At 41.8% G+C, this 10,884-nt stretch overlaps 1 protein-coding gene across 1 annotated transcript; it reads left to right on the plus strand.

Moving 5' to 3' along the window:
* The first annotated feature begins 355 nt into the window (after positions 1-355).
* On the plus strand, positions 356-10,446 carry LOC139304851 (CCR4-NOT transcription complex subunit 2-like). Its single transcript, XM_070928738.1, has 15 exons — positions 356-388; positions 2,580-2,711; positions 2,942-3,014; positions 3,777-3,924; positions 4,621-4,845; positions 6,093-6,172; positions 6,341-6,466; positions 6,646-6,776; positions 6,981-7,101; positions 7,284-7,440; positions 7,938-7,999; positions 8,397-8,446; positions 8,587-8,687; positions 9,100-9,244; positions 9,689-10,446. The coding sequence occupies exons 2-15, from the start codon at positions 2,592-2,594 to the stop codon at positions 9,773-9,775; spliced, it is 1,626 nt and encodes a 541-aa protein (XP_070784839.1). The 5' UTR covers positions 356-388; positions 2,580-2,591; the 3' UTR covers positions 9,776-10,446.
* The last annotated feature ends 438 nt before the right edge of the window (positions 10,447-10,884 follow it).

Below are 10,884 nucleotides of genomic sequence, written 5' to 3' on the forward strand. Positions count from 1 at the left end.
ATTACCATAAACAAACTTGGTGTAGTGTTGTTACTGCTGCTGTGTGAGCCCGACAGCCCAGCAGAAGCAGCGTTGCACACAGTGCGTCCATGCCAAAAGAGAGCTGATGGACTGATTTTCAGTTTGTAGGTGATACCAGAGGATTTATAGATTTTATTCCTGTCAGAAAGATTCTGAGCTAGTCAAAAAAAAATCCCAGCTGAAGCCCGATAGAGTGGAGTAAAGTAGAGTAGAACATAGTAGAATATAGTAAAGTGGAGTACAGTACAGAGTGGAGTGGAGTGATGGAGGCCCAGGGGTCAGAGGCGAAAGGCATCCCAGCATCCTCGCTGATTGGCGAAGAGATGTCGGCCATCTTGGATTGTAGCGGGGAAGAAAGATTGATGCGGTAAGCTCCTTCTTTTATTCGTTTAATTTCTTTTCTCAGCAATGATGTACCAAAACCCCAATTGAATAAAACACCACTCGTGTGGGAGTCACCAGGGGATCAGGCTGTGAAGAGAAATGGAAAGTACGAGTTTAAACCCAGCAGTCCGGTTTCGTTTCTTTTTGTTGTTGTTTTGGGGAACTAACCGACGGAGGCGCAGCAGGCCCAAACACGAACAAAAACACTTCTGCCCGCCGGGTTCCTCTCTGCCAATGGCCCGTCTACATAACCGCATTTAGACCGGCTTTATCGGCTTGCCAGATAGTGTTATAACTGCTTACAACTGTCCATGTCGTGGCGTTCTTACGTTGCTGCTAGCTATACAGCTCGCTTGGTAGTGAGCGTTAGCTCTCACGCTAACGTCCCCATGTATTACTATAGAATTAGCTGTTAGCTTACGTGTACTACTCGGCTAACAGTAGCTCCTGACACATTTTACAGCTAACGAGGTAATGTCCGCTAATAGCTATTATTTGAATGGGACTCACAAATAAAACTCAAAGCAGGATAAACCGGCTCATTTATGCTGTCAAGAGATCAGTGGATAGTGTTAATGGTGTAACAATTAACGATTATTGGAGCTAGCATTAGCTTAAATGGCTAACATTAGCTAGCCTTTTGCGACACTGCTGCACATTTAACGTTGCTTTGAAACAAGAACGCTCAAGTTTGCAAACCATTCAGCTGGCGTTTGCAGGTAGTACGGTGTTCAAGGGCTTTTCTAATCAGAAACATGCTGGTTCTCAAGCAATAATACACACTTAATACAATATTACAAGCCTGTAAACGCTCAATGAGTCGTTGTTCACTGGGTATCGCTGCTACACCGTGGGCTACTGCTAACAGGGATTGGGGCTGTCTGGCTAACCTACTATAGTAAAGAAAAGTAATCCTCAGAGATCACTGTTTAAACACAGCTGTGGATCTATATGTTTACGTCACCTTTGTTTTTGCAGGGATTGCAGGGAAACTACAGTAGCCATGTTTTCACCAGGTTTAAACACGATTTAAGTCAGCGAGTCCTTTGTGTTGTGAGATGATAACATGTTCTCATATTCTTGTGCAGTGTAGTGTTCAGGATCTTTGCTCAGATACTCTAAAGCAGTCTGTTGATGAACACACACCTTCACTTTAGGGTTGTAGCCACTCTTAAGTTACTCTTTCACACATTATAGATTTGAAATGAATAATCTCTAGATAAAGGTCCTTTATGAATATGTGCTAAAACAAAGTCTTGGGTCGTCAGAACCAACAATATATTTTCTGGCGTAGAGTTATTTTCATTACAGATTAGTCTGGAAATAACTTTTTAAATCATGGTTTAAACGGTTATTGTAAACACGACAAAATTAGTGAAACATGTTCTAGAGCCCAACTTAGACATTCACATTAGCCGTTTTGTCCGTCCCCCATTTGTCCCTTTGTTTATTTGCTCATTCAAGTCTGATGTTGCAGGATAATCTGTGGTCAGTGCTGTTGAGACCTGAGCCTGAAGCTCCACTTAGAACTTACAATTATTCCAAAGCTATTTTAAGTATATCTGCAAACATAAAGGTGTACAGTTTTAGTTTATTAAAATGTAAAGAGGTTTGAGTAACCAAAGCTGGCAGAGGCTCATAAAGACACAGATGTGCACACCTCCAGAATTAATAATATAGTTTTTGCGCCAAAGAAAGGCAGATTGTCTGAGCATGAAAGGATATCCAGCAGCATTTGGGATGGGCCAACACACAACATGAAACTAAAACAAAAAGAACAGATCTGTAAAAATTCACAGATGTGTGTGTGACTTTTTTCTGGATTATGTAATTTAATGTATTTGCTGTCCTGAAGGTTGCAAAACTAGTCTATATGTGAGAATCTGAGCATAATACCTGCTTGTGTTTGCAGAGATGCAGAGACATGTTTAGGGTTTACAAAATATGTACAGCATGTGAGTCGTTAAAATTAAGGTAGATGTTACCTGCATGCAGAGTTTAGCTGTTGCTCCTTATTAAAGTTTTAGTCACAGCTTCTTAAATTCATTTTGAGGCTGTTTCATGAATCACGTCTATAGCGAAATATTGCAGGAGTGATGGGAAGGAGCTGATTCACCTCACTGCAGTGTTGTTCTGTTAGTTAATCTGACCATTTCCTGTGTCTGGTTTCTCAGGTGACACGCGGTATGTTTGGTGCTAACCGGAAGAAGTTTATGGAGGGAGGGGTAGAGAGCGACTACGCGGACGACACCAGCCTCTACTACACCCAACAGTCCATGTTCCCTCCACACCGCGCTGACAAAGACGTACGTTGTCTATTAAACTCTTCTTCAGGGCTTTACAGTGTGGAGAAAAGTCATGATTTAAGGTCCTTTTTGGTACCAACCAAAATGTGTCCTGATAAGAATAAAAGTTTTTCCAAAATGCGTTTTATTTCAGCAAAGTTCTTCTACAAACAAATGAATGTGAATGTGTGAATAAAAGATGAAGTTGTCAGGAAAATGAAAGCATGTGTTTGTGTTTCCTCTGTCTTCAGATGCTGGCGTCTTCCTCTGCGTCCTCAACGGGTCAACTGTCACAGCTAGGAGCCAGCTTATATGGCCCGCAGAGTAAGATGAACCCACATTCTCACCTGTTTCTAATGTGTACATGTGTTACAGTCATGTTTTTACTCATCTCTATTGTAAGGCTCAATTTATGGTCGACGTGAGGGCTTAAATGGAGTCTCGCTGTAGATGCTTACATGTAGGTTTTGATTTATAGTTCGGATTTCTCCCGTTGATATCACCACCGCAACACTAGACGGATGTATCATACATGATCAGGCTGTACCGTGCTTTAATTATATTCCCCACAGTAAGTATGTTTATTTTCTTTTATTTACTTTGTGATGCGATGGTGGAGAGGTCCCCCTGTTTTCAGTACTGAATGTGCAATCGTTGTATTTTTGTTAATTCATTTGCTGTGATAGAGAGCGGGGGTCACAGTGAGCAGAAGGTCTGCAGTTAGTTGTTGGACGTCTTTGTTAGGTGTTTGTTTCTAAACTGAGTCTTTCTTCAACTTGCTTCATGTTGTCTTCAATGTCAACAACCTCCACCGGCATCAGAAACTTGTAGGATAAAACACAAGCATCTCAGTAGCCGCTTAGCCCCGATGTGGAGTCAAGATTTTGAGGAGGCACATGTCGGCTACAGCCTACAGCTCGGAGCCTACGCATGTAGTCGCCATAGATACAGTGTCACCCCTTAACACAGAAGTATGGATAAATCTTAAGAAAAAGGAATTGTAACATCAGAAATATAACAGACTGATAGAGATGTTGCTGAAACATGTTTCTTGAGAATGAACATGTTTTCTCTCTCTTGTTGCAGGTGCGTTGGGGTTTCCCATGCGGGGTTTGAACAGCAGCGCAGCACCTCAGTTAAGTCGAAGTGGGTTGAACCAATCTGCCAGCCAGCTCCCCAGTCATGCCAGTACACCCAATACTGGCACAATGCACACGCCTCCCTCACCGAGCAGGTACAACACACACGTACACACACACGTACACACACACGTACACACACACGTACACACACACATACACACGGCTGAGGATGAATCCAGGGGTTTTATTGAGTTTGGATTGATTTAATCTAAATGCTGTAAAACGTACTGACGGCTGTCTTTGTTCACTTTTAGATCATGAGGTCATTTATTTTTTTAATCACAAACATTTCCCAAATTATTTTATGAAGTGTGTGTGAAAGTTTGTTATAATTATTAGTATTCATCAAACTTAAAAACTATTTGACACCGTTTCTCTGTCCACCATAGTCTTTGATCAATTTTAAGTTTAGACTTTCATTAGACTCCCAACAGAAACCCATTTCATCTTTTCCCAGAGTCACTGTGATACAAGTAAATGACTTACTGAGGAGAACAGAGTACTTTAACTGTTTATGTGATGATGAAACTTCTGCTCAGTGTTTTGCCGGCTCAAGGATATATTGCTCTAACTGAACTTCCTGGATCATATCTCATTGTCTCACCACTCTCCAGTAAACACTAACACAGCCACCTTGTGTTCTTTCAGTCTGAACGCTCAGTCAGACACGTAGCTGGTAACCTCTGTCTCAGATCCAGCTCCTCTTACTCTCTACAAACTCCAAACTGTGCTTGGACCCACAAAACCACCTCCTCCGGCTGAAAGCTCGTGTCTTCTTCTCTCTGCAGGGGTATTTTGCCAATGAGCAGCCGGAGCGTGATGAACCACAGCCAGCAGGTGGGGGGTCCGACGGGGCAGTCGGGTGGGATGGTAGGGGTAGGAGGAGAGAGGGGAGGTGGCGTTGGCGTAGGAGCAGGGAGGAGCAGCAGCATGGGGAGTCCCAGCCGGTCGTCACCCAGCATCATCGGCATGCCCAAACAGCAGCAAGCGCGGCAGCCTTTCACTATCAACAGGTAACATACAACCTCATACATGATATACTAACTGTGGGGCTGCAGCTAATTATTTTATTCACATTGTCGATTAATCTGCACATCATTTAGTCACTTATTCAATTTATTGGTCTATAAAATGTCTGAAAATAGTGAAAGTCTTCATATTCACAGTCGTCAGTTAGTCTTCAAGTTGCTTGTTTTGTTCGGCCAACAGTTCAAAACTTAAATGAATTATTGCTTAAAAACAGGGTAACTCAGAAAGTGGGCCTTAAAAAGTGTGTTGTGGGACGTTAGCAGATATAATTTATATTATAATCTATAACGACGGTGGCTTGTTCACGCAGGAGGCTGTTGAATCATTATAATGTAATATTATTACTGCTAGCCACAGTAGCTAGGAAGCTCATCGAATTTCCCCCCGGGGATCAATAAAGTATTTCTGAATCATCCTGGGCAATTGCCAATTTTAGCAAAAAACTTATTGATTTATGTGTATTTTTCAGTTGGTTAATCCATCAATTGCAGGTCACATTACCTGATTAGTTATATTACTAAGAATTATTGTTATATACAGCTGGGAAGTGCTGACAAAAATGTGACGCATTACATTTGTGAACTAAATAAATAATGGTCGGCCTTATTGACCCACTGGTTTTCCATCATTCTTCGACCTGTGTGACAGTGAACAGCTTATTAAATTGCGTTCGACGTGGTATTAAAACATTGAATCTAATTTGAATTATTTACACGTTGCACTGACATCAAATCACTTCCTCCTTTACTTTCACGTTAGCTTCCTTGGTGAGATCGATACAAACCTGGTCAGTTCCTCCTCTTGGTTTCATTTGGTTAAATCTGAGATTTCCAATTTAGCGTTTCACACAATTCAGATGTCTGAATGTCACTGAATCATCTTTGTGTTTCTGCTTGTACGATTATAAAATACTGATTTGATCATTCGATACTCAAATGTTTCCCTCTGATCATGGCAAGTACAATTTATGACGGTTAATTTTAAAGATATCTGACTTAAACATGAAATTTAATATACCAAATGTTCCTCCGTCAGGCACTCCTATTTTAAACAGCTCCAATATAAATATTGATTAATAGCTACCGACAGCTTCTCTCCCTTTAAGCAATAAACAGGTAAAACACCTTTTCATATTCTTGCAGCCGCCTGTTTTGATTTCAGTTCTGGTTTTTAGGATCACAGTGTTGGAGTTTTGAGAATAATCAGTGTGTTTGGATCTGTGTTGTGTCAGTATGTCAGGGTTTGGGGTGAACAGGAATCCAGGCTTCAACATGAACAACTCCCTATCCAACAACATCTTCAATGGCACAGGTACGAGAAATAACAATACGTCTTGGCCTGTTTTACACTCAAATGTCTTTTTTTAGAGAATTCAGTCACTTTTCAGAGGTTTAAAGCTTTTGTAGTTGCTGTAGTGGATTTTGTTTAAACATGGTTGTCATTTGACACGTATTGATTTCCCTGCGTGTGTTCGTGCAGACGGCAGTGAGAATGTGACGGGGTTGGACCTGTCAGATTTCCCAGCGTTAGCAGACAGGAGTCGGAGGGATGGAGGCTCAAATCCCACCCCACTGCTCAACCCGCTGGCCGGCCGGGCTCCTTACGGTGAGAGAGACTACCATAAAGGCCTCAAGCGCTCTTTAACTCCATTACGTACAGCTAAGATTTTCTGTAGTACTCGATTACTTTTTTTGTTTTTTTAAAACAAGAACTGATTCATTGTTTGAGTCATTTTCAAGCAAAATGCGAAATGTTCTCTTGTTCTCTCCCCTTCATTATTCCAGTTGGCATGGTAACCAAGCCGTCCAGTGAACAGTCGCAGGACTTCTCCATCCATAACGAAGATTTCCCAGCTCTCCCTGGGCCAAACTACCAAACAAAAGACCCCACCAGCACCAACGAAGACAGCAAAACGGTTAGATCCCTTTTTCTCATTCTGTCCATTTCCTTTTTTCTGTTGTTTACTTTCCTCTCACCTGCCTTCTCATCTTCCTCCTGTCTTAGTTTGCGCTGTTATATACTTCTTTACTGTTTTCCTTTCTTTGCTTGTGCAGTGTCCTCATGTCCTGACTCGTCCCGTTTCTTGGGACTGTTTTTCCCTCCGTTTTTGTCCAATCAGAATCTGAACTCATCAGGAAAGCCCACCTCTAACTCAGATGGTCCAAAGTTCCCCGGCGATAAGAGCTCTGCACCTAGCAACAACAACCAGCAGAAGAAAGGGATTCAGGTGCTTCCTGACGGTGAGACACACACACACACACACACACACACACACACACACACACACACACACACACTCGCTCACTCTGGAGTTTTGTCTGTAGATCACGATGCATCCGCGTAGAAATAATGATACAGTTGGGGTATAAATGAGGACAGATTTCAGTCTGAACCATCCCCATGTGTCGTCTCTGTGTCCCAGGCCGTGTGACCAACATCCCGGTCGGCATGGTAACGGACCAGTTTGGGATGATCGGCTTGTTGACGTTCATCCGGGCAGCAGAGACGGACCCCGGCATGGTCCACCTGGCGCTGGGCTCCGACCTCACCACGCTCGGCCTCAACCTCAACTCACCTGAGTACGACACACACACACACACACACACACACTCCCAGCACTTTTTCCAAATCTTTAAATAGCTTGTTTTGTCTGAGCAGAAGTCCAAAACCCCAAAACACTCAATTCACAAAGACATGTGACGAAGAAAAGCGCTTCACTTTCAGAAGCTGAGAATCTTGTTGCTCCATTATCAAAATAGTCGCCGGTTCGTTTTCTGCCGACAGAACCAACAAAACACTGACAGATAAAACGTTAACACAGTAGTGAGTTCATCTTAATTCAACAGTTTTGCATTTTACCCATGAGAAGCATGCTTCACTAAAACTGCTCCTACAAGTTCAAAATATTAAACAGGGGCACGTCTTTTGTTTACAATCAGCCATGTAAAGTTATGCATTTGTAATAAGTATACGAAAACGTCCAGCATAATTCAGTTTGATCAGTTATTGTCTCCTCTGGGTTTTTCATCTCTAAATGTTCGTGGGAGTCTCATCGTCTCTCTTTTCTGTCTCTCAGGAATCTCTATCCTAAGTTTGCGTCTCCCTGGGCGTCGGCTCCGTGTCGACCGCAGGACATCGGTGAGTTTCCACTCTCGACATCAAACGTGGGATTGTTTTAAGTTTATTCTGGATATTCATGGAGGGAATATTGGACACAAACGCAGCTCCAGTGGGATGATAATGTTGCTGGAGTCTGCCGGATGTGTTAAAACAACTTTGCAATGATGCGTCTGAGCGTCATGTCTCACGGGAAAAGGACGGGAGACTTTTAGTGCAGAGAAGTGGGACGTTCTGTCTGTTCAATTTGTGCACAAATGTATCCACGAAGAGGCAAAATGAAGTAATGCCGCTTTAGGCGTGACCATTCAAAGGATCTTATTTAACTTGTTATGGTTCTCTGCCAATCCGTCCTTGATAAGTTGTTGGGTGAAAGAAAAGCACATCACAGCGTTTTCTTTGCCTCCTCTCCCTGCAGACTTCCACGTCCCCTCAGAGTATTTAACCAACATCCACATAAGGGACAAGGTACGTACTTTTTTTCTTGGTAGTAATATATTCATGCTTTCATAGTTATTTAAACACGTTCTGCTGTACTAACATTGTTTTATTTCTTCCATCAATGATGGATGTCTTAACTGTTTCCCTCCACTCTGTCACGTCTCCAGTTAGCAGCTATCAAGTTGTCTCGGTATGGTGAAGATCTGCTGTTTTATCTCTACTATATGAACGGAGGAGACCTACTACAACTTCTGGCTGCAGTAGAACTGTAAGAACACCCGTAAACTTTTCTGTTTCTTACAATTTATTTGATCTGACTTCACGTCTTTACTCTTCTTGGAACATATTCTTTCTTGCTTCTCATGTTAATTAAAGGACGACATTTAAAGAGGAGCTACACACACAATTAGTGTTTTATTCTTGTTGGCATACGGTGTTAATACAGGTGAGTTGTCCAACAAAACACAATGTGTGTCAAAACTGCCTTTTCTGCTTGTATGCGTCTGAAGTTTGGTTCAGCCGAATTAGAAGCTGTGACGAAATAGACACACGATGTCTCTGTTGTGTGTCCCTGTAAGACATTTACAACAGTTTTAATTAGTAACGACGTAAAAAGCGTCAAAAGTGAACTGTTAGTTACCTGTCTGTGTGTGTGTGTGTGTGTGTGTGTGTGTGTCCAGGTTTAACAGGGACTGGAGGTACCATAAAGAGGAGCGGGTTTGGATCACCCGGGCCCCCGGTATGGAGCCTACGCTGAAGACCAACGCCTACGAGAGAGGGACCTACTACTTCTTCGACTGCCTCAACTGGAGGAAGGTGGCCAAGGTAACACGCACACACACACACACACACACACACACACACACACAAGTGATAAATCGATTATCAAAATAGTTCCAGAGTCGATCGACTGATCGTTGCAGCTATGTGTAATATTAAAAAAGTGAACATATTTTTAAGTTAATCATTTAGGAAGTGAAGACTTTCATGGTGCTCATGTGAAGGATTCTGTTGTTCCTTTCTTCATTTTGTTCAGAAGATTAAATTAATTAAAAGTTTTAGGTAATCATTTTGTTGTTTATTTATTTATTAAAACCAATTGTGGTCAATAAAAACTTAATCCATTTATTGGTAGAAAGTGAACTTCTTCAAATGATCAGTTTGACCTTTTAAAATAAGTCATATTTTTAGAATAAACACAGAACATGAGGTCAAAATGTAAAACAGGTACTCGCTCAGAAGTAAATGTGACTTCCTGTCTGTTTTCAGGAGTTTCATCTGGAATATGACAAACTAGAAGAGCGACCTCACGTTCCCTCCACATTCAACTACAATCCTGCCCAGCAGGCCTTCTGATTGGCTCTACCTCCTCCTGCCTGCCTGCCATTGGCCCTCCTGGCTCATCAGTCATCACCCCTCTAGGTTTTTCACCTCCACACACTCAAAGTGAATCTGGCCAATAAGGACTCGGGACGGGGAGAGGACGTCCTGGTTCCTGCTCTTCCAAACACTGAATAGACTTTATGATTTTAACTTTTCTGATTTCTTTTGTTTTGTTCTTTACCTCATTTTCTCTTTTTTTAATTTTATTTTCCCGCCCCTCCTCCATGCGTTTGGTTTGGTTGGTCTGTTATGTGGAGCACAGACTTAATGTCAACAGACAGCACAGTAACAACACACACCGCGACACGAGCACTGTAAATAACTGTCCATCTGATCGAGTGATTCATGTTTCTATTCAGTCTTAAGAATTGACTATTTTTGTCTAGAGAAGCTTTTAAGAAGAACCAGATTTTAACACAGAATTCGATCACCTGTCAGGATGGATAATTATTTCACTCACTGTGTCACACCTCTCTGACCTTTGGCAGGAACTGAAAGTATTTATCATTTCTCTTTGTTTTTACCAGGTTTTTCCAGCATTGCAAATCAGAACACACACACACACACACACACACACATCAGCAGCAGACAGTGGAGAGTCAGGAGAGGAAATGCAATGTACATTGTAGCACTATTTCATAATAAAAGAAGAAAAAATATCTTTTTTGGTTTGTTGATGTTATGTGGCGATACCTGAAGCAGCAAAGAGACGTAAGCGGGTTTAATTTAAAGGCTCCTTTTGTTTTGCTTTTTAATTTAATGAAGTTTAGCAGCCAGAAACGCCAACGTGTCGAACAGACAGATGATAGTTCAGAGAAGTCGCTCTGAGTGGGATGTGTTTGGCATTTTGGATTCACTGTTTTTCACCAGGCAGTTTAGTTTTTCTGTCATTTAGATATTTAAATCGTAAGTCCATATTTTTCTTATAGTCAACAAATAAAATAAGTGCAGATCTCTCAGTATTTCCCTAAAACAGCTGCTCACTGTAGGTTTTTATCAAACTAACAGGAGGAAATAGTGCATTCGGTGGGGACTATTTTCAGCAGCGGATTAATCAGTGTAGACTCTAGCTGTGAGCAGTT

The sequence above is a fragment of the Enoplosus armatus genome, chromosome 22 (genome assembly GCF_043641665.1).
Source record: "Enoplosus armatus isolate fEnoArm2 chromosome 22, fEnoArm2.hap1, whole genome shotgun sequence".
Classification (NCBI taxonomy): domain Eukaryota; kingdom Metazoa; phylum Chordata; class Actinopteri; order Centrarchiformes; family Enoplosidae; genus Enoplosus; species Enoplosus armatus.

What these genes read in the sequence shown, in the direction of transcription:
- LOC139304851 (XM_070928738.1), top strand. Translation starts at nt 2,592, where the DNA reads ATGTTTGGTGCTAACCGGAAGAAGTTTATGGAGGGAGGGGTAGAGAGC. An exon ending in CTCAACCTCAACTCACCTGA is followed by an intron (nt 7,441 to 7,937) that starts GTACGACACACA and finishes TCTGTCTCTCAG; the next exon opens with GAATCTCTATCCTAAGTTTG. An exon ending in ACATCCACATAAGGGACAAG is followed by an intron (nt 8,447 to 8,586) that starts GTACGTACTTTT and finishes TCACGTCTCCAG; the next exon opens with TTAGCAGCTATCAAGTTGTC.